The following is a 23339-nucleotide window of genomic DNA, read 5'->3' on the forward strand; positions in this document are numbered from 1 at the left end:
CCCAGTCAGTCTCTCCTTATTTCCTCTCTCCACCGTGCCCCTGTATGTACATATTTTATCAACACGTATTGATACCCTAGCCGGCGTGAGTTGGGCTACTCGTTTACCGTACCATATATATTATTTAATCCTCAGCTATCTTCATATAAAACAAGCTTGCAAAAATATATATATGGGTGCCAATTCAATCGGTAATCTATGCAGTAACTATTTATCATGACAATGCGGACGTGAAATGAATCTACATATTTATCATACGAACACCCCCATGCGTGGGGTATAATACACCAAAAGGAGGCGCCAGCCCAGATCATGAAATACAGCATATGGAATAAAAAAAATGCCTTCCCAAACTCATAACCGCGAAAAGGAGTATCAAAAGAGTATCAAGAAAAAATCAAAGGAAAAAAGAACAAGTATTGGGGAAAAAAAGGAGAATGTAGAATTTAGTTGATGGATGAAATGTATGAACTTTCAGCCGCGGACTTTGCGATAGCTTGGTGGGCTCCAGGTACGGCTTATCAATTTCACGGCCCAGACTGGTATAAGCGAAACAGCACAGATAGCGGATACTTTCCAGGCCCATCCCCATGTAACAACATATGCAAGATCGTAGTAGTCTCCAAGGAATGGAACAGAAGTACCGTAGACTATGGCGGTGCCTACAATGCACATTATCATAACCGGATGCCATGTGGTAATAGAAACAGCAACCATAATGAGTTCATTCAATACCAGGGCAGTGAATGAGACGCTGACGAGCCGAGGCCCAGTGATTTCACCGACGAGAATTTGAGCGAGACCTTCTATGACGGCACCCTGGTAAACAGAGACAAGAACCCAAGTGAAGAACGATTTGTAGCTGAGACTTCTCCCGGATTTTAACTCTTTATACAACTCGGGGTATAAATTTGCTAGGCCTTCGTCGACATCACGGTCAAGAACAAGTGAAAACACAGGAGCATTAGTATATATTGTCGCATAGCCCACAAGTAGCCAGTTTATAAACAAGCCTTTGGGGTCAAAGTGGCTTGCAATGCTGAACATAGTTTGACAGGCGCTTATTATCAAACCACGATGCATGACGAATTGAGCTAGCTTAGCAGATCTCTTGTAAGAGTTACGCCCGTGCCAGAATAGAAGCTTGGTAAGATGGTGGAAATGCGTGATGCTAAAATCAGCAGCAAGGGAAGCTTGTCTCCCCTCTTTCCCGACGATTCCGATCCCAACATCGGCGGCCTGGATCATAGACACATCGTTGCCGCCGTCCCCTATGCAACAAATGCGTTTCTTGGTATGTTGTCTGATCAAAGTTGCTATCTCGGCCTTTTGAATTGGAGAGCATCGGCAGGCAATGACGGCAGGAAGACGTACAGCAAGCGTTATAAAGGGTATCCGGAATTGAGAAAGCATGAGGCCAAGCGACTCCCCGTCAATTAGAAGACAGGACTCGGTTTTATTGCGGAGGAAATCCAAGGCCTCATTTGCCGCGTCCATATTCTTAAGTTTTGTGACTGTGTTGATAACTTGACCACGAGAGACAAGCTTAGAGGATACAGCAACACAACGGGCAGTTTCAACCTTGTCTCCGGTAAGCATCCATATTTTAATGCCCGCATTCCTAAGCAATTCCAGTGAAGGTTTTACATCCTTCTGTAGCTTGTCTTCGACTCCTGTGACACCTAGCAGCTCTAGATCTTGTTCAAGATAGTCTCGAGCCACCCTTGCCATTAGACTGTCTCTGTCATTGAGAGACATTGAAGCTTCTTTGTAACTCTTAGAAAATTCACTATAGTGTTCAGAGGGGAGTTTCTTTCTTCCAATTACCAATGTTCGTAATCCTTCTCGTGCCATGTTGGCGGTCTCTTCGTCAAGCCAGTCATTTGCTGACACAATGGACGACATCACGGTATCGGCACCTTTCTGAAAAAACCAGATTTCATTCTGTAGTTGTGTTGGGCAGCCTTGATAATGATCCGTTGAAAACTGGACTATAATTCCCATTCTTTTGCTTTCTGACGTGAATGGGAAAATTTCCAGAATCTTGGCTTTAATAGATATACCAGAGTCACCAACAGTAAGAACGATGGACTGCCTGTCTCGATGAGACAGCTTAAGTCCCACTTCCTCTGTATATTTAACAATGGCAATCTCATCAGGGGATGAAGCTTGGTAAGTTGTTACGACTTCGCCATTTTCTTCTTCTTTTGTCGGTGTGACATTGTGGCAGAGTGCTAGCGCAAGGATCAAGTCCCTAACACGCAAACTGATTTCACGTCTTGTTCTGGTTGCTGGCCCTGAGCTCGGCTGTGCCGATACATTGGTAAATGATAACAGTTCATTTCCACCAGCTGATGCAGAGGCCGAGAATCCCTGTCGAACAAACGATGCAACCTCCTCCATTGCTTCATTAGCGTACGACACTGTACCAACGTGAATCTTTTTCAGTTCCATCTCTATTTCAAAATTAGTCATAGACCAAGTCAATTATATATTAAAAAGGCATTTAGACTTACCGTTTTGAGTCAGAGTACCAGTTTTATCTGACAGGAGGTACTCAATTCTTCCGAGATCCTCCGGGATTGTACTTGTTCGCACAATTGTTCCAGGTATCCCCTTATCCCTCTCTATAAACCGTCCATAAACTGTTTTTGCCATGTCAAGGTTCACTCGCAAGCTCATTGGAATAATGGTGGAGAAAAGAATAAGATAAATCATAATAGCAATATACCACTCCTTATCGTTGGTGGGTTCGAATCCTTCCAACGCCACCAGCGTGACCGACAATGTCAAGGTGAGAACACAAAGAATCTTCGTGAGGCTGTTTATTTCGTGCTCCAGCAACCCAACCTTTGAACGGGATGCGGAGGTCGACAAGGCGGACCTGGTTTGCGAGCCGGTGTAAATAACAGCTGCGTAGGTAACCGTATTGGAGGCGAGTACGGTGTTGGCCCAAGCAGCATTATCGATACTAAGTGGAGCTGACTGAAGCTGAGGCGAATGTTCGTCCTGTTTCCCACTCTGTTCAGCCGCCGGATCATAGGATTCTGATGGTAACTGTGCAAGTTCGATTTTTCCAACGAATTCGTTAACGTTTTTTGCTGGAGAACTGGCGGTTATGCGTATCCTATTAAGCTCGGGAAGGGCTAGGTTTTGGGTGAGAGGTGATGCAAGCCGCAATTTCCAATCCGTTTCACCGTCCAGTTGATCGGTTCTGATGAACGTCTCCGCAGAACCAGCTGCCTCTGACAATTCACCATCTTCATTAGTCTCTGGAGTTCCGTGTTCTTCTTCACTATTAGCATGCACGAAGTACTCGACATCGCGCTGAGAGCTCGATAATGAATCGGTTGGTAGAGATTTCAGGATGATGACGTCTGCTGGGAGACGACGATCCTTTCCGATTTTCAAAATGTCACCAACTTTGAGATCCCTGGACTTTTTGGTAATTTCAACAGGCTCTGGCCACCTGGGCGCTTGACCCTTCGAGGATGTCAAGCCAGGGGTTCGTAAAGATGACCGATCAAAGGATAATACGCTGTATTCCTCCGAATTTGCTTCTGCATCCCTTCGACGACGAGAGATGTCATCTAGCGCTTCTTTGCTAAGAGAAATGAAGACGACAAACGAAAGCGGCGCAATGTAAGAGGATATATAGCCAATACGCAGAATGGGAATAGTTTGAGATAAAGCCACAAGTAGAAAATAAATATTGAAGAAGAAAGAAAACTCGTTATATAGAGTACGTGGGAGAAAGCTCCAGGGGGTATATTTCGCATTTGACACGACGTTAGGCGGGTATCGGGATTTTTGTACCTGGCCAACCAATATCTCGCGGGGAGGGACAGTGTTAGCAGTCTGGGTAGATCCGGGGCGCTTGAAACGGTCGAGCATCCCTTCTCTGGCCAAGCTACGGTTGCCAAAAATTGGAAGTCCGAGCCTGGACCGCAGGCCTGAACGAGCTTGGCCAGATGACTGTCGGGACAGCGGCCGCCGTTGTCCGGTTGTAAGGAGAGGTGAGTCGTCATCGGCAGAACTTATTGTTGCATGAGAGAGATGGGCCTCTTCATGCTCCTGGTCGTAAAGCAGACCATCCAGGTCATCATCTTCTCCGCTCTGCCTTATATCCCGTTCCCAGGGCCGTTTCGGTGTCTTCTGCCGTAACTTCTTCAATGAGATCGCAGGACTATACCAGCGTGATCCATCTGAAGGCCTCCGATGTCCATCGCTATCACCGAATCTCGGACTCGAGTGCACCCCAAGCTCCTCCAGCTCTAAATCGTCATCGTCGTCTATGGAATTTATCGACTGTCTATCAGGGTGTGTTGTGTAGGAATTTGTAGGCATCGTGACGGAGGTCTGCACCGAAAAAGTTAACGTGGGAGAGAAGTAATAGAGCGAGATTAAAAAGATGGGCCGTAAAACAGCGTCCGGGGTTGCTATCTCGATAGCATCGTTATCCTATGATTGTTTGAGTAGTTATGGCGTTTCTGGCCATCAACAACCCTAAGAGCTGCCCGACTGCCGGCACTAAAAAGCACTGCAGACGCTCCGTTGTATCAGTCAAGGTGGTCAAACCAAAATCCCCCTTGTTCACTGCTGTCTTGTGCTGTTGTTGACTTCTCTGGAGGCATCAACATTGAATATTTCATGCTCTTTACCCTTTTGGGCTTGTCGTCATTCCTTTAAGGTGGCTTCGATTCACGTGATAGTCTGAAGGCGCAGGGTCCCGTGACAATCCTTTGCGCAAAACATTGCTCACTTACGGAGCAATTCTTCCAATAATGAAGACTACTAATATATCATTGCATATATCAAAGACGAAGCAGGACCTGAATATACCTCTATGGTGGAAGAGGCCAATGTCACCACAACAGGAACGACTTAATCAAACATTGTAGATTGCTGCGAACGCCCACCAGCTTACAGTGTTGTAAAGGGGCGACCTCGATGCCGAGGCACCGTGGCAGAGTGGTTAATGCGTAAGACTTGAAATCTTATCCCTTAGGGGTCGCGCGTTCGAATCGCGTCGGTGTCGCTATTTTTATTTATTTACTCATCATGTTCTTCCACGTGACCCATATAATGGATTGACTGGATTTAGGTATGTTAGTGTTTTTTGCTTTCGCAGAAGACACGATGGACTAACTATCAAGTCTGTCTAAGAGCCTGTCGTCTAGTATTCTTACGTTTGTTCTATTAATGTCAAAGTCCCTTGAAATTACCTCCTTGTGGAGTAATTGTCCCGTTATCAACAAATGGCTGGGTTTTGCACTTGCATTTGTGATAGATGCTAGTATTTGGCTCCCTCAAATACCGTGTTAATAATGCCATTGTCCCAGAGCCATCTACAGCTTTGGTATTCCCAAAAAAATAAAAAATAAAAATAAATAAAAAATAAAATAAAATAAATAAATAAATAAATAAACAGACAATTAGCAAAATGTTTACAAGCTTACTCTTTCAAAAAAGAGGTGCAAGCCTTACCGAGTAAAACTTGTAGCCAATTGATTACCTTATTTACATACCTGAATGAGCGTCATGGAAATTCCAGCTTGAGTCATTCATTTGATGAGGCTGTGCGGAAAACTGTTTAAAAAATACAATAGAGAAGTACAGCCTGCGATACTGATGGAAATGGCCGCAATACGATGGATACATTGTAGGCTGGGAAAGACCACAAACTAGCGCTCGCTCAGCCCCTGGTCTATCTACTGCAAGGGCCTTCTCGCTACACTAGAAAGGCACTGTGGCGGAGTGGTTAACGCGTTTGCCTCGAAAGTTACGTTTTTCGCGTAACCATCTTTGTATGAGAGTAGCAAATTCCTTCGGGAGCGTGTGTTCGAATCACACCGGTGTCGTTTTATTTTTTTCCCTTTCTTTCTTTTCTCATTAGCTGACGTAATGCAACATTAATGACTAAGCCTTTGACGGCCCGATATTTTGCCGTCGCGCGCCCTGCCTGCAAAGCCCCGAAAAAGGAAAGCTGGCAAGTTTTTGGGATGCTTTTTTCAACGTCGACGATTTCTTCTTCACGGCATCATCGCCTTTTCTTCTGTTGCTAGAAGCGTACATTCTTGGGACTGAGTCCTGGCCGCCATGGTTGGCATTTGCATTTGAATTCAGCGTTGTTTGTTTCAAGTTTTGGTTTCGTTTTTTGTTTCTTCTTCACTGAACAGTAAGTTATAGTACGCGGGATGGCGTGGCCCTTTGAACAAACAAAAGAATGCGGTGCTGACCGGTTGCTATCCAGGTTGATTCATAAAAATGTCGGACGATTCATCTAGCAAGCCGTCTGCTGAGCCAGACGTTGCCGCCGCTCTCCCGGATTCACAGGAATGTTCCGCTCCAACGGAAACCGTACCATCTAGACCCCCTACCGGTTCGGATCCGTCTGATGACCATCAACCATCAGAGTCCCAGGAGGTGTCACAGGATACCGAGACATCCACATCCCTCGACCAGCCTACAGGCATTCCTGGGCTCAGTGATACTGCTGTAAACACAGAAAACTCGGAACTCCTTACCCTCTTAGAGTCAAATACTCAGACACCTCAACAGGACAAACTGGAAGCTCCCTCAGTGCATGTCGATGATACTGAAGATGTTCCCCAACCTACAGACCTAAAAGTTTCTGAACCAAATGTCCCAGAGGTCACCCTGACGGAGGATACAACGTCAGCTGGCCATAACGACTCGATACAGCCCATAACGCAGTCTTCCGATGAGCAGACTACTTTGCTCTCGAGATCTAATACCGCGGAGCTATTAGCACGAGATGATATCGTCTCGAGAACCAATTCATTCCCTACCGTTAATTCGACAAACGAGCCAGACCACACCACCACATCTGTGCCTCAGGTTATTGATTCTGCTGAATCGCAGCACGATCCGAATAGCGATTCTTCCAATGTTCCTCCCACAGAGTCTGATGTTAATTCAGGGGGCACGCATGCCGCACCATTATGGAATGACGAAGTGGACAATGAGGCTGAAGGGGAAGACTTTTTCAATCAAGTCAGCACTCAGACTAAGCCCATCTATATCCCACCCGAGTTTGCGGAATCGAGGTTTGAGGAAGGACTCCCGTTGGTTGATAACGGCGACCAGAGCGATGACCAGCAAGCTGAACAGCCCAAACAGCAAAGTGCTCTGGATTCGGTTTTCAGCGAGGATATATCTACAGATGAAGCGGGTTTTTTTAGCTCTAACATGTCGCAGGCAGCAGAACCATCGGAGACACTACCCACATTACACCGAAAGCAGACTTCACAAGTGCTAGACTCACTGCGAATGGATGATGCTTTTCGGGGAGATGAGTCTCCTATCGAGCCTCCTCGCATCCCTTGTGAACAGATGTCTACATCAGAAGCGGTCAATGGGCACCAGACTTCTAAGGATGATGCAACAACCCCAGAGAATTTAGATGAGAATGAACTTGCAGAACGATGGAAAGCAGCCCTTGATGATGATTTACTTGATGATGAGCTTCTTGACGATGACCTGCTCGATAATGATAACGCAGCTCAACAGGAAGATGAAAAGCCACCAGCTCCACCCCCGTCACAGCGCTATGCACCCAACACTTCGGCGTATTTACCTCAATCTCGTCCCGCACCCCCTCCAATTAATCCGTACGCCCCTCATCAGCCATCATCTTCTTCGATGATGGAAGGTATAGCCCCCGCCCTTTATGGAGAACATGCGCAGCCCATCAGCCCGGTCTCCGCGTCTGCGGAAAGCTTTTCGAATCAACCAAAGGCTGGATACAAATCCCCATATGATCTACCTGATGATTTGCAACCAAAGCGCCGAATCGCTCCACGGTCTGCTTCTAATATCAGCCAGCCGTATCAACCAACTCCCGATTCCAGGCCTTCTAGCTCCTATAGCGCTGCGCCGCTGCAAACTGCCCCTCCAGTAGCGCCAATCAACCCTTATGCTCCTCAGCCTCAACCTCAGTCTCAGAAACCAGCGGGTCCTAGCAACTTTTTTGAAGAACTTCCAATAGCCCCACGGTCAAGGCCATCAACAAGAGGAAGATATGCTCCTCTCCCTGCAGAAGCAGGCCGACAGGCCCCCGCAGGTTCGCAAATGATGACTCCCACACCTCAGCAGCATACTGAACCCCAGCCTCAAGGACAGTATGGATTACAGGCACCTCCAAGAATGGACCCTTATGCAAATGTCATAGCTCCTGCTGGGCCTGTTGCAACCAAGCCAGCAACACAATACTCTTCCAGGCCAACTGGGAAGCCCGCAGCATCTGGACGTTACTCTCCCGCACCCCCGCTTTCTAGCAGCGCACCTAGCCACTCATACATGCCAAATCATGCGGGAATTACACTTCCATTTCAGCCAAGAACCTCAAGCCCCCTTGCACAGCACGATTCTAGTCATGTTAGGCCTCAGGTTCATCCTGAAACTCCTCGTGAGGGCTCTTTTGGCAGCCAGGAGTCAGCTCAGCATCTCTCCCCTCCAGCTGCCCATAATGACTTTGGGCAAAGGAACTATGCTCCAATGGCAAACGCTATCTCATCCCCCCCTTCTAGCATGCCACCGCCCTCTGCTCCTGTACGAATGTCTCCGCCTCGCAGATCACAAACCCAGTCTCCTGGGAAGCGGATTTATAGCCAGGGACATCCCTCTATAGTACAGGATAATGCGCAAAGGCCCGCATCTGCCCACGCTCCCAGTGGGCCTGCTCCAGCTTCCCATTTTCCGCTGGCTCGGGCTATGACAGTGGATCCACACCCAGCACCTGCTATTGATTTCATCGCTCCAACAGATAGCCATAGCCTCGATCCTTTGGAGCGTTGGAAGGGCGCTCCCATTATTAAGTTCGGTTTCGGCGGATCTTTAATAACCTCGTTTCCAAAGCGTGTTCCTCTGTACTCAACTGGGCAACTGGCTCCTCGTATGAAGCCGGTCCCAGGTGAAGTTAAATTGCGTTCTTTCAATGAGGCTATTCCAGAGTCTGTTATGCCAGCCAAATTCCCCGGACCTCTGAAGTCTAAATCCAAAAAGAAAGAGGTCATTACTTGGCTATCAAACATGATTTCGAGTTTCGAACATGAGGACCCCCAAGGTCTCGTGAGTCTCACTCATGGAGAATATCAAGCCAAGGTAGAGAAAATCATGCTCTGGAAGGTTCTCAGAACGCTTGTTGAGCACGATGGTGTCCTTCGAGGTGCTCCCGATGCAGAAAAGAGTCTTCGTAGTATTCTGTCGCCCATTACCCCACAAAATGATCAGGGAGCGCCAACCATGGGTTCAATGAACACACTTTACGGCAAAGAGGAGCCTGCCAATGTTAGCCTAGACGCAATTCAACATAACTTGCTTCTTGGTGAACGTGAAAAGGCCATATGGGATGCCGTTGACCACCGGCTGTGGGGCCATGCCATGCTACTCTCCTCAACATTAAATCCATCCATTTGGAAGCAGGTTGTTCAGGAGTTCATCCGTCGTGAAGTACGATCTGTAGGCGAAAACACCCAATCGCTTGCTGCTCTTTACGAGGTACTGGCTGGCAACTTCGAGGAGAGTGCAGATGAGTTAGTTCCTCTATCTGCACGAGCTGGTTTGCAAATGGTTAATACCCGTACCGGTCAAGGTCCAACCGGGAACGCACTTGATGGACTCAACAAATGGCAAGAGACCTTGAGTTTGATTTTGAGCAATTCTAGCACCCAAGATGACCAGGCTATATTAGCACTGGGCAGGTTGCTTTTGTCGTACGGAAGAGTGGAAGCGGCCCATATTTGCTTCCTGATTGCCAGATCTAACACCAACCCTATATTTGGAAACCTTCAGGACCCGAATGCTTATATCGTCCTGATTGGAGCCGACCACAAACGATATCCATTCACCTTTATGGCTGATTCTACTGCGTGTTTGCTCACCGAGGTATACGAATTCGCTACTTCTGTCCTTACAGCGACGCCATTACACGTTCTGCCTCATTTACAGGCTTTCAAGCTCCAACATGCAATGACTCTTGCTGAGACAGGTCATCGCTCAGAGGCCCAGCAGTATTGCGAAGCAATTGGCGCCCTGCTGAAGACAGCAACCAAACTCTCGCCGCACTATAACCAGCGATTCTTCATTGAGCTGGAGGAGCTTTCAAACCGCCTACGCCAATCACCCGGTGATTCAACGTCGTCTTGGATGTCAAAACCCAGCATGGAGAAGGTATCTGGCTCAATGTGGGCTAAATTCAATAGCTTTGTCGCTGGTGACGACTCTAGCCCCGACTCTTCTGATCCATCTAAGCCTCATGAAGACCAAGGTCCATTCGCAAATATTGTTGGTACTCCGCCAGTCACCCATTCACCTGGAGGACCTGAATCGTTCGGTTCATATTTCCCTACACACCAACAACAGCCAGTCGCTATCCCTGCTTCGAACTCTCGTTATGCACCTAATAACCAATATGCCCCTTTTTCATCCCCGGATCAGCTTCGCGGCCGCCGCTCTCTAGACTCGCAGCGTTCCCCCTCACGGGGTGCTGCTGCTCGGTCATACTCACAGAGGCGACATTCCCAAGATCCTTCCACTGGCTATGAGAATAGCTATGCTCCACTCGCAGCCGGCAATCCTTACTCTCCATCGCCAGCGGCCCCCCAACCTACTACGCACTCTACCCCATTACCTGCTCACTCACCACTAGCTCCTGTTGAGGAAGCGAGCTCGTCGTTGGCTCCGAGCACTACCTCAGAGCAAGCTCCTGGAATGGGGGTGTCGGCTCCCAGGCCAAGCTCGTTTCAGCCCGCCTACCAACCAGTCAATGCCACCTATTCTCCTCCCATGCAAGAATCTCAAGGAGGATACGAACCTCCATCAGAGGGCGGATACCAACCTCCATCTTATGAGCCGCCTTCTTATGAGCCCCCTATGAATGAACCTGAGTCGCCTGAGAGTGAAGAAGCTGAAGAAAAGAAGCCCAAACCAAGGAAGAGCTTTATGGATGACGATGATGATGACAGTTATACTAGCAAAGGAGCAGCCGCAGCCGCACCCACAAATGGAGTAGAAACAGACAGAGGACGTAGGGAACGAGAAGCAGCTGAACTTGTTAGGAAGGCTGCCGAAGAAGATGGTAAGTTTTACTCGTGATTTTCAATAAACAGAACAACTAATTTGTGTGTTCTAGCCAAACGTCCACCTCCGGATGCAAAGAAGGGGTGGTTTACTGGCTGGTTCGGGAAGCGAGATCCAAGTGCTTCTGGCGGTCCTATCCGAGCCAAGTTGGGAGAACAAAGCTCGTTCTACTTCGATGAAGACCTGAAGCGTTGGGTTAACAAGAAGGATCCCAACAGCGCCACGTCCTCCACCTCTGCCTTACCGCCTCCGCCAAAGGGCTCAGCAGCCGGCAGCCGGTCTGCCAGCGCTGAACAGCGCCCACCCACTTCGGCGTCTGTCGCAAGTGCACCCGATGCAGTCCCCATCCCACTAGCCAGACAATTGTCGGCTCAGGGTGGCCCAAATTCACCATATGGCTCTGCTCCTCCCCCGTCTTCGCTGGGAGTTCCAGGTGGTACTCCACCTTTGACTCCATCTTCAAGACCTGGAACTGCCCTGAGCCATGCAAGTTCCATTGATGATTTACTTTCAGCCCCGACTTCCAAGAAGGGAGGTACCCTGAAAGGACGTAAGAAGGGCCGATATGTCGATGTTATGGCAAAATCCTGAGGTAGTATTTCAACTCTGCCTGAACAGTGACGTTTCACCACACAAGCCTTTGTCAGGCTGCTATACATACTCTCCACCACATGTTTGTTTTCTCTTTACCCCTGACACTTCTCAGCCTCCGTTTATATCCCTCTCGACCTGGAGTCAGTTTTGCTTGTTATTGCTGTTATTTGCTTATTAATTCCTTTTCTCCATGCTGTCTATCGATACCTTCGCAGGCGGCTTTCTCACTTCCTCCAAATACCCCTTTTAATACTACATCTCCCGTGAGCAACTATAAAATCTTGATTGTGCTTACTTTGTGTTGACTTCATTTGCATGTATAATTTTCTGGCTTTCCCTTGGTTAACTGTAGTTTATAGCATTATTATTCTTAATATATCATTAATTTCGTCAGTTCCTACCTAGCTAGCATACGAGTTGATATAATATGTTAGGCAGGAGTCCTCTCCACCTATTCCTCCGGGGAGGTAAACATAGAGGACCAGGGCCGTCTCATGAATGAAACCTACAGGGTCAGCAGAGGAAGAGGGAACAACAAGTATAAAGGAAGAATAAAAATACTTACAGGCAACGACTTTGGGGCTTAATCTACCAACACTCAGTACCCGGCCCCAGTCTTTACCGTCAATCCTTACTTTTGCCCATCCTTCCTCGCCATCTGCTGCTCGGGCTCTCATCCGCTCACTTGGCAGCTGAGCGATCTCGCTCTGGGTCATATCTGCCTGGTCTAGGGGAGGATTCACTAGTCCTGCCCATACACTTGAGATGCGAAGAGCATCAGTAGCAATGGCCAATTTCAACGAACCGTGCATGTTGGCGCTAAGTTCCAACTTAGGGCCGCTGCTATGACTCCCGCCCGCTAGAGCAGGTCCATTGCCATTGCCACCAGCACTGACATTCCCTGCTTTACTGGATGCAGCATCAGTGGCAAGCTTTGTGAAACGTTCAGATATGCTTTTGAGCTGGATGAGACTGGGAAGAATGATATGTACATCCGGGTCACGGCAACGTGGTTCGTGCACTCCCTCGACTGCGGAGGGATGAAGAACACGGATGGGTATTTCCTGTGTCACAATCGTTTCACGTTCCCGGGGTCCGTCTTGCAGAAGCTCTGCGGCTGGTATCCCGCTCAAGGCGCCGCCGTTTTCAAGAGACTGAGGATTTGCCGGACGGGAGCCGCTAGCCCTTGCGGGCTCGTCTGAGTTAGACGCACCTTTTCCCGACGTCCATGATGAGGTAACCACTGTCAGGGCGAGTTGAGGTTGGTTCCCCTTTTTGGTCAATCGTAGTTGTGCAGAGGTAGCGCCGGTGGCTGACTTTAGCGCACGATGCAGGGCACCAATTGGCACCTCCAGGTTTATGACCTTTGCAACTGAAGAAAAAGAATATGAGTCGAAAACAGTGTGCTACTCGTCTCTTAGCCCATGGTCATCTCCGATTAAAATCAACTTGTCATGGCCCTCATCCATGGTCCAAGTCCAGATAAATATACATACAATAGGGAGCTGGGCCCAGACCTGCGTACCCTGATCTGGGATTATGGAGAATCGGACGACCTCATCCTCGAGCCTCACCCAGCAGACCTTGCCAAGTGACGAGAGGGAGGCCGTAAATTCTAGCAGCAAGGATTAGTCAAATAGTCCCCAGAGCTGACGCGTTGAAAAACAGATAACTTATGGGTCAGATTTTGCTGCTACTGACTAGAGAACGTCGCTACGTTCGTGAGCTGGCTTTTGAAACGCATCCTGTACGCTTCATCGTCCGGTGCGTGCAGCAGCCAGAGACATGAAGAAGCCCTTGAGCTTTATCTCCCCTCTTTTCTCTTTTGTCCCTTTCTTCCCTGTAAACCGCGTGTGGTCTCTGATCTGATTCCTCCCTGTGCAGTTTGCAGCTTGCCGCCGGTGTGAAACAAGGAGTGTCCAACTGGCCCAGCTAGTTCCAGGACAAAGCCGGTTGCAAAAAAAGAACGAGCAGTCCAGACGCTTGTCTCAGGTAGCTGCTATTTTCAGGGAAGCCGACGACGAAGCCGTAGATCAGGTCGTAAGGCGTATAAAAGTCGTCTAGCCAGCTCGTAGTGCGTTGGTTGGAGCTGTGGCTTGAGGTTGTCTTTTTCCTTTTTCGGGTTGCAGCCACAAGAAGCAAATAACTAATAATAAAAAAAAGATCCATCGCAACCTCAGCTTTTCCTCTCTCTCCACGACCTCCAAAACAACCAAAGAGAGGCAGCAGCAGAAGAAGCAAAAACACAGCAGCCTGCGAATGACCGTCTTTATGGCTTGCGGTGCTGGGTTTTCTACTTGACAGCGCATTCGTTTTCTGCAGGCTTCTTCCAGAGAACCAGCGAGAAAGGTGGACGCGGAGGAGAGGCAATGCTTGACGGACCTCCGGCATCTCCAACTGCGATGGCAGATATCCAGCACCTGTTTCCTCTCGCCGTCTGAATCTTGCTCTGGAACGGAAGATTTCGCTTGGTATGCCTGTATACTGTCGCTCTTTTCTCGTTGCCGGTGCGGATTCCTTGTTCTCCTAAGCCATGCCGACCTCCCCAGACGCCGTTTAAAGCAGACAGAGATAGAGCCGAGCAGCTGAGAGCCCACAACCTTCACCAAACGCCATAGAATCCGGGGCCTGGCAATGCTCCTGGACGAACACTAGTCATGGCGAAATCCCCGTTCGACTCTCTAGACCCGGCTGTCCGCCTCCCTCCACGCCATTCGCGATCTCCACGCTCGCCCTCACGCTCCCCGGAACGGAGAGCGCAGTTCCTCTCTCACCAGCTCGATCCTCTACTCTCAGACCTTTCTCCAGAGATGACGCTGCAAGTCCTCTCTGCTACCGACGCTATCCCAATACATAAAAACACTCCACATAGCCTTTTGGCTAAGAGTATATCTGATGTCTCAACCGTGGATCGTGCATTCGGCATAAGAGCCGCAGTCGCCGCGCAGAAACTCAATGAGTGGCATACTGAGGTCCTCTCCTGGCTTTGGCCGGATCCCGCTCGTGATCCGAATGCAAGAAATGGGTTTCTTCCGCCGAAAGAGCTTGAGAAGAGCTCCAATACGAGTTGTGATGAGGCTCAGACCGGAAATTCTGCCATACCAGGGACTGAGCGGGAAATATACTTTGGAAGCTTGCCTGCAAGCATCTTGAAACTATATCAAACCCGGATCAAGGAAATAAAGGACGGCATGGAAGCTCTGGATGTGGAAGAGTTGAAGGAGCATGTTTTAACAGCTCATATTCCTTCACGATCCCGTCCGCCTTCTGCTGCTAGCACCATGTCCACAAGCTCCGGTCTAGCTAGCTATTTGAAGATGAGTGATTTCACCGCAGTCATAACGGCTACCATTCTACGGGCCCTACCCGTGCTATCAAGATTGAACAATCTGCTTAGCAACTGGCACGCTCGACTCCTTGTTCTTAATCATGTTCCAGGGCTGGTCTTGGACCTTCAGGAGACCAAACGGGCTATTGCCAATGCACTTAACCGCTTGCAAAATGGCCTACTTCCTAAGCTTGATGATCCCCTATTTTCCAGAGAATGTTTCAGGTCCAGCTGGAGAGAGCTGCAGGCCATGGTCTCATCTCTCGGTCGCCGGATTGATAGCATGCTTGATATCCTCGAAGGGAGAGAAGACTCCCTACCCGAGATTTGGATCGATGACATGGAAGCCATTGAGTCAAGAATTGCCAGCTGGGCATTTGAGGCTGAACGAAGAGCAGTGCAAAATGAGTTGAAATGTCTATATCAGCGCGAACTTGACCAGTATTTGGCGCAAAAGTCTTCAGAGGAATCAGTGCCAGATGTCTCACACACCCCACAAAAGAGCTCCGATGATGTAGCTGAACCATTAGTCCAACACAGTGAGGCAACGGTCAAACATCACACTGCCAGCCCTAGCACAGGGCCTGATTCTCACTTTACTCCTTTGACGCCACAGCCCTTACTACCGGCTATCAGGGAAAATCACACTGGTGAATCACGGACAATTACATCTTCGATTGCCGACTCGTCCGATGGATATTCTCCCGAAAATTCTTCTTCTAAATCCCAAGATCCTGTGAAAAAACTAGGAATTACTTCCTGTTCTACTCCGAATAATGGTCGGGCTACTGCTGTTACCAAAAATATTCAAGATTATGACACCCCGAACTTTGAGTCTCCACGCGTTCCCAATCAAGCAATATACGATGGTACTCAGGGTGAAGATTTCACGACTAGGCCGGTCTCCCGCCTTGATTTCAACGCCATTGACAGCCCAAGTTCGGACAACTACAGTGACATGTCGCCTGATAACTCACCAGCTCCCCTGACGCCCTTGGCCAACATGCGTAAAAGGTCCAGTAAGCGCGAGAGCAACGTCCCGTCTAGGTTACAACTAATTCCGTCTGGCTCGGATGCAACCGTCAAGCAGAACGATGTGGCTGGTCCTGTCGACTCCCCTGATGCTTCAAGCTTCATCCCTGACAGAGAAGACTTGGAATTTAACGTCGCCCAACCCCTGAGTTCTCCAGCGACTCCAGCCCAGTTCTCATCATCGCCTGGCCTAAGCTCCAGCGGTTCGGTAATACACCATACTCCAGAAGTAACGAAAAGCTCCACATCTCGTCCCACAAGTAGCGCATCGCCTTCTCCGGACATTCAGACCCCACCATCCCTTCGATCATTTGGCAGAACTATGAGTTTACCCCTAGCACGTTATATCAATGATGAGGCTGCCTCCTTGTACGGACAGCATGGAGCCTACCACCCGAATGGCAAATCACAAATAAGCACAGCATCGATCGGATCGGCTGATATATCACCAAGAGGACAGGTACGTCAAGCACCTTGCATTCAATGTAACTGCGTTTACTAATCGTTTTTCAGGTTGGAGATTCAACTTTTGATCGAAGAAATAGCTTAACCCCCGGCACTTCCACAAAATCCGAATTGCGGAGATCTATTTCATCTACGAGCATATCCTCCTCCCCTCGTTTACAGGAAAAATTAAATCTTGGCCGTCTATCAAATTTTACGCGGTTATCACATTTGCGCCGCAGTGCAAGCTCTGAACCATTATATCTCGAGAAGTCGTCACTCTCTACAGACTCTGCTGATACAAATTTTTCATCCACCCCCCTAAAACCCCTCGACCTTCCCTCTAGGTTGAGCCCATTCCTTCATTCCTCATCTCCAGAAGTAGATAACACATTCCCCCCGATGCCGATTCTTTAGAGTTGATACCCCCTCCTCTCAACACAAGATCCCACTCAGGGACTAGAACCCCCGTCAAAGTACCACATGATGAATTCGATGACAGGATACATTCCATACTGGATACTATTCCCAAGATCCGTATGAAATCTACCGTAAGCGAGGATTCCAATGAAACGCCTGCGCCGGACAATTTACGGGTGCCGCCAAACTCAGGCCGCATCCATCCTCCTTCTCCAACGCTGTCTCGCTCTAGTACACCTACTCCTTCACTTACCCTTACGCCAGCACCTCGCCCTAGGCGTCGCAATAACCCTGGACCAGATGAAGTGCGGTTATATCACCTTCATAGAGGTGGTAAAGCAGCCCCAGTCAAACTATTTGTACGATTAGTGGGCGAAACTGGAGAGAGAGTAATGGTACGTGTTGGCGGTGGTTGGGCGGACCTCGGGGAATATCTTCGCGAGTATGCCATGCATCACGGAAGACGAGGCATAATCGACGGTAGATTTGAAGTACAAGGAATTCCCGTTGTCAGCAAATATCCCCGGGCGCCAACCCCTACTTCTACAAATGGTCGAACCACACCCATACCTCCCTCGCGACCTGGCTCCGCTATGGACATTCGCCCGGGGTCCTCTCTAGCAGTCCGGAGGGCAAGACGTGCAACCGGCTCAGGTGCAGATCTGTTACCAAACCTCACCGCTGCCAATATTCAAAGACTATCTGAGGAAGGTGTTAGTCCTGGCAACTCTTCTGTTCTATCCTCGCAACGACGCCCATCACTATCCTCCGCAACTTCTGTAAGCACCTCGGTTGTAGGGGATCACTCATTTAACACCACTCCATCCCACCGCTCCTTTTCCACAATCACCGGCGCCGCTCATTCAACACCACTTGGTTTAGCTGGCCCCAAACCTCGATCAAAACAACATACCATTAGTCCGGAGAGCGAGGCCTGGGTTGAAGACGTCATGGGCCAGGCACGAAGGAGCTCATCTACTCTTAGAGCCCAGCGATCCATGACTACCATGCGTAGCAGCTCTGGCGTCCTTCGACGCATGCCCAGTGCAACTCTTAATGAACAGAGCCCGACAAACAGCATTGCAATGAACAAAGTTCGGGGCGAGAACAAACTCCGGAGCGCAAGTGATATGGGAGGCGTGTCACTTAACAAACGAGTCTTTTTACGCCGACTAGGGAAAGAAAAGGAGTAGTGCAACTTGATAGTTGACCTCTTCGTTTTTACTTCACCATTCACTCTTTCACCACTATCTTCTTTCTATTCGGAATCTTACTTTTATTTCATCTTCTTGGGTCGCATGTTGTGGGTAAGTGAGTGAGTGATTTGATTTTTGGACCGGCGTTATTCAAAGATATCCATTTCGATCTCCTATTTTCATCTTTATTTCCTCCATCTAACGCCATGACTACTCTCTTTTAATCTCCAGCACCACGTTCTTTTGCCTCAGCCTTTTCTTTTCCTTTTTATCTTGTCTTTACTATGTTCCTATTCCATCTTCCTTTTTTTTCCCCTCTCATTTTTTCTTGGTTACCCTCGGTCATACGCTATTTCAGCTTTTAGCGAATCATTTCTGTAAGATTGATTCAATGTCTCTCGCATTGCAATATTCTTCTGAACATATACCCCTATTATCACAAGTCGACTAGTCCTTTCTAATAGGAATCATGATCGATTATTATTTTTCATTAGACTCTTACTGTGCCTATTATTAACGTAATATGAATATGTGCATATTCTGTGTCCGCGACACCGAGATATTAATTACTCAGTAACCCAAGAACCCGAACGCCTATAGGGAGGTAATAACGGGACAACAAAACGACAACAAAACGTATGCGATGCAATAAATGTTATCATCGCACCTGAAACTCCCAGATACCCGCAATATACTAGTCTTAAGTGCGATATATTGACAAAATGATACAGGAAGGAAACTCGTAAGAAAAGGTCCAGATGTGCAAATGGTAGAGTAGAAGTAGCTTCATGCACGCATCTGAAAATAATCATTTCGCCCCAAGAAGAGCATGTTGCCGGACCTCTTTAGCATCCATGACTTCTACCTCCCGGCTAAGCAGCTTGCGAAGGTCAGGGGTAATTATTTGGACAGAAGTAGCCTCAGAGTCAGGCTTCGTATTGGGCCTGTTGGAAGGTTTTGCTCCTGTGCCGCCTGATGGGCTAGCTCCAGTAGCTGTGGCAGAACTATCTCTAGCGGGTGATGCAGTGGTATTGGCCTGAGATGTTGGACGTGTTGTCCGCTGACGAACAGGTGCCTGTGGAAAGTTGTACTTCTTGTCGATAGCTTCAACTTTCTTCTCAAACCGATGAAATAAGGCCTCCGCTCTACTCAATGTTGGTATCAGGTCAATTGTATTTGATAATTCATTAACTATTGATGGTTTAGCCCAAGTCTGATAACGTGAACAGGGAAACGACATACCGTATTTTAAGACCTCATCGAAGTGATGAAGGTGCGCCATAATAACGTCACGGTGCTTCTCTAGTATAGCCAAAGCGACGAAAATATGGAAATTACTAGACAGATGGTCTGTCCATAGTGCTTCCCAGAGCCTGAGACAATCAACCCATTCGAATTCTCTTTTAAACCAAACTAGGAGCATGCGGAAGAAAAAGAAGAAGTTGGTGCTCTCAGCTTTCTGAAGATGCAGGTAAAGCTTTGGGTCCATGAGTTGAAGGAGTTGGTCAAGGGTCAATAACTGTTGGCGCATCCCAGATTGATCTCGAAGGAAGTTTCGTTCCTGACATATGTATTAATAGACGATACGATAAGTGTATGAAATATTCAGGTTGACGCTTACCATTCGGTTCATGAACCCAACGAAACCCCAAAATGCAATCGCATCGTCTTGCATCACGGCATAGATCGGGCTAAGAAGATCACTCATACCTTGTACATACCCAAGTTCTGTGTTGTACTCATTGTAGGTGAGCAACATATCTTTCATCTGTTCAAGGTGGACGTTTGTCCCAGTTTCAGCAAACGGTGAATCTGGATCTGGATGAGGTGTGTCCTCCCCGGCAAAAAGGGGAATATGACGATCTGTCCGGTGAACGTCTTTTTCTGAATTGAGAACACCAAGGGATGGTTTGTAGTTAGCCATCTGAAAATTTGACGTATGGCTTGAATCATAAAGTCAAGGAGGGTATCTAACCTATTCTATTCTTTTGCTCCCTAAACCATTCCTGCTCTTTAGGTGTGGAAGCCCCATCAATCATACGCTCCCACCAAGCACCTTTCAAGCGGATATATTCATCTCGTCGTGAATTCATGACGGCTTTTCGTTCATCTTCACTACTATCCCAGTCATAAAACCCTAGAAGGAATAGCCATGCCTCTTTTCGAACGCCATCGTTTGGTTCAAGGCCGCCATGGAAGATACGCTCCTTGGCTTCCTCAACGGTGATTTGGAGTTTTCCAGTGGTTTTGTGGAACCATCCATTCCACTCTTCCAAAGTAACTATTTTTCGCTTATCGCTGATACTCATCTGGGCAGCTTCCATATCCAGAATTTCGAACTCTCCAACGGAGCTATTCTCCATGGCCAGAACATCATTTGCTGTCCATATTCGTTGGTTGCGCTCACGTTCGCTCTGTTCTGCAATACCCATCGCCCAACGAGCAAGATATAGTCTGGCACTGTCAAACTCGTCTTGTAATGTTTGAACTTCTGGGTTTCTCATGAGTCGCCTTACTTGGGGAGGTAGTCGGGGGTTATCCGCAATATCTTGAGCAGTTCTGCGAGTGAAAGTTGTGATTTTGCTAAATTGCTCAAGGACCATCCACCTTGTTTCCTTAAGAGCTTTTGTGAATGGGTCCATTGTTGCATCTTTAGGAGGTTTGCTGGAACCGGGTTGGCCGCTAGAATTTTCCAACTTGCCCTTAGCTTGTCCAAAAGCTGTTTTGTCTTCCTCAGTTGGGTTAATAAGGTAGGCACTCGGATCCTCCCCTGAGCGGTGAACGTCCACGTATCTCCGTAACCATCGGAGTACTTCGTCGCCACCCCAGAACATGCTTCCATCATCGGCGAAGGGGTCGAAATTTTCCTTTGTCCGTTTCTTCTTTTGCAGTATGGTAGATTCGCATTCACTATCATGGAAGAATAGTGCAGGAAAACTATCTCCTGCCTTTGTGTTGATAACCACGCTACCAAACCACCACCCTAGACTGGGTGGTCGGACCAAAAGTGAGTATATACGTGACAATGGGATAGCAAATGCATAAGATCCAATAGGACCAGCACTACTAAGAGTTGTAGGTAGTGGAGGGACCAAGTAGGATGTCCGTGGGGGAGAGTTATCGTCTGATAGGTCTACTTTAACGTAGACATCCCGCTCATCCCCGAGAGATGCCTCAGGTACCCAAGAGAGTAAAAGCGATGACGGATCAACGGTTTTATCCAAGGAGGGAGAAGAGGACGAAGTACTCTCACGCGGAGCAGATGGAGCAGGCTTTTGCTGAACCAGGGCAATAAAACCGGGTATATTATCCTTTGAAGATGCCGTTGGATGAACGTAGACCTGTGACAATTGATCAGCGTAAATAGCCCCTCGAGTTGAATTTCACCACAATCTCGTGCCTAAGAGAAACGCTACATACCTTACTCTTGGAATAGAGCAGCCTCACGCCTTTGCCAGTGCTGGTATGAGTAACAGTATTATAATCCCCTTCTTCGTCGTCGCTCACATCGTAGAATGAAGCAGATGGAGACGGCGGCGACGCCGGTGGGGTGGTATTCGCAGCCATCGTTGCGTTGCTGCAAGGGCTAACCGGATGAGCTGGAACCACCTAACGAGCAATCATTCTTGAGCTCCAGAGGCGAAGAACTGATATTTATCCTGTCGTCTGCAGCAAACAGGCAGAAACGATAACCAAACCTGTCGTCTCTGCAGCGGCTGAAGAGCGTTTTCGATGACGAACTACGTAAGTGACGAAAGAAGAAAACATGTGACGTTCGTTCTTGATTACATAAGCTAGTTAGTTATGGTCAAAGCTTAGCTTCAAGTCAGTCACGTGTAAAGCTTACTCGAGAACTTACTAACTAGCTAGCTGTTTGCACTGTTTGCATAACTATAAAAGAGGTCTCGCTTTCCCACGCAAGCCGGCAGCACTCGCCGGAACATATTCAATCTACCTAGAGCAAGATACACATCTTTTTGTGTTTATATATACATTCCCCCTTGTCCTATACTACTTCCCTCTGTATATGTTCTTGGTTAGTTGCTGGAGCATCAATGAAGAGACCTACCTCGGCCGCCTATATTTCGCGATACTGGCAACAATTGGACAATGGCCTCTTTTAGTGATACCCCGGAGTTTGTATACTCTTGATAAAGTATCCTTTGGGATGTTCCTTCGTTATACTACGTTTGAAAACGGGAATATGAGGTTGAAGCAACGAAGATTACCTGTTCGAACAGCTCTGCAAAAATCCGCGTGGCTGAGGGTCATGATCCTTCGAGTCAGAGTCTTTGCCGTACCTCGCCGGGGAACTCTCCGTATACAGCCGATCTAATTGAAATGCGTTGCCTCCCAGGATTCCGGTGTGCAGACGATAAAAATGGCATGATGAAGAGATACCTTTATTGTTGGCATTTGATTGATTCCGGCCAATAAGAATCTGACTTTGGTACTGCTGTCGTTGTCTGTTAATCCTTGGTGCCAATATCAGGGGGTATCAACACGACTAACTGTTCTGGTCCGTTTGATCAGAGAAAGGAATAGTCGGAATGGCTTTTGCTGCCGTCTCTCTTTTGTTGACAAGGCAATCGACCTAGCTTTAACTACTTATACAGGATGCTAACCATTCTGCGACTGTTGAAAGGTATCCCTACATCATAGTATTCATCAACTATGCTAGATTCAGCAAATACGCAGTTGTATTACGCCACTAGAACCTCCGCGACAGTTGCGTTGCCATGGTCAAGATGTCTTCGTGCGCCTAGAAATATCTATCCATAGCGGCAAGGGTATCTTGGGGGCTTGGCCCCCTTACTGAAGTACCAGCCTTAAGGGGTAGATGTCTCTGGACCATCTTATCCAACTAGTAACAGTATCAACAACTATTAGGTAGAAGTTGGGTTGGGTTTTGAGGCGCAGCGTAATAGTTACATGACCAATGAGGGTTGATGGAACTATTAAAACAATTCGGTGCATTAACTAGTTAATTATTATTGGTTCTTGATTCCCTCTTTCGCCGGAGAGACCGAAGAGATTCCTGGAACCGTTGTTGATCTATTCTCAATGGCCAGAGATGTCGACTCTTCTGACATCGCCAGCGGCTACTCCGTACACAGCAGGTGTTAGCAATATGCTCTCTACCTAAGGTGACCCCTCCCACGGTGGCGGGCGGGATCGACATAAGAGATTATCCGGCCGCTTAGTCCCTCTGGTCAAGGCGT

At 48.0% G+C, this 23339-nt stretch overlaps 6 protein-coding genes and 1 non-coding gene across 7 annotated transcripts; 4 read left to right on the top strand and 3 right to left on the bottom strand.

The window, feature by feature from the left end:
- Window positions 1–474: 474 nt before the first annotated feature.
- On the bottom strand, window positions 475–4347 carry ARB_07601 (uncharacterized protein; the record flags this gene model as incomplete). The annotated part of the gene is made up of 2 exons (XM_003014250.1): window positions 475–2456; window positions 2517–4347. The coding sequence occupies 2 exons, from the start codon at window positions 4345–4347 to the stop codon at window positions 475–477; spliced, it is 3813 nt and encodes a 1270-aa protein (XP_003014296.1).
- Window positions 4348–4957: 610 nt separating this feature from the next.
- ARB_07602 lies at window positions 4958–5041 on the top strand. The gene has a single exon. It is a non-coding gene; the product is annotated as a tRNA-Ser (tRNA).
- Window positions 5042–6267: 1226 nt separating this feature from the next.
- ARB_07603 (COPII vesicle coat protein Sec16, putative) lies at window positions 6268–11694 on the top strand (the record flags this gene model as incomplete). Its single annotated transcript, XM_003014251.1, has 2 exons — window positions 6268–11101; window positions 11156–11694. 2 exons carry the CDS (start codon window positions 6268–6270, stop codon window positions 11692–11694), a joined length of 5373 nt encoding a protein of 1790 aa, XP_003014297.1.
- Window positions 11695–12098: 404 nt separating this feature from the next.
- On the bottom strand, window positions 12099–13162 carry ARB_07604 (uncharacterized protein; the record flags this gene model as incomplete). The annotated part of the gene is made up of 2 exons (XM_003014252.1): window positions 12099–13069; window positions 13147–13162. 2 exons carry the CDS (start codon window positions 13160–13162, stop codon window positions 12099–12101), a joined length of 987 nt encoding a protein of 328 aa, XP_003014298.1.
- Window positions 13163–14354: 1192 nt separating this feature from the next.
- On the top strand, window positions 14355–16918 carry ARB_07605 (uncharacterized protein; the record flags this gene model as incomplete). Its single annotated transcript, XM_003014253.1, has 2 exons — window positions 14355–16517; window positions 16685–16918. 2 exons carry the CDS (start codon window positions 14355–14357, stop codon window positions 16916–16918), a joined length of 2397 nt encoding a protein of 798 aa, XP_003014299.1.
- A 395-nt stretch (window positions 16919–17313) lies between these two features.
- ARB_07606 (uncharacterized protein) lies at window positions 17314–18114 on the top strand (the record flags this gene model as incomplete). The annotated part of the gene is made up of 1 exon (XM_003014254.1): window positions 17314–18114. One exon carries the CDS (start codon window positions 17314–17316, stop codon window positions 18112–18114), a length of 801 nt encoding a protein of 266 aa, XP_003014300.1.
- An 811-nt stretch (window positions 18115–18925) lies between these two features.
- Window positions 18926–21684, bottom strand: ARB_07607 (uncharacterized protein; the record flags this gene model as incomplete). Its single annotated transcript, XM_003014255.1, has 5 exons — window positions 18926–19308; window positions 19360–19636; window positions 19739–19980; window positions 20093–21458; window positions 21538–21684. The coding sequence occupies 5 exons, from the start codon at window positions 21682–21684 to the stop codon at window positions 18926–18928; spliced, it is 2415 nt and encodes an 804-aa protein (XP_003014301.1).
- Between the last annotated feature and the right edge of the window lie 1655 nt (window positions 21685–23339).

This window comes from Trichophyton benhamiae (assembly GCF_000151125.1).
Source record: "Trichophyton benhamiae CBS 112371 chromosome Unknown Abenha-F-W-01a06.fp72, whole genome shotgun sequence".
Taxonomy (NCBI): Eukaryota; Fungi; Ascomycota; class Eurotiomycetes; order Onygenales; family Arthrodermataceae; genus Trichophyton; species Trichophyton benhamiae.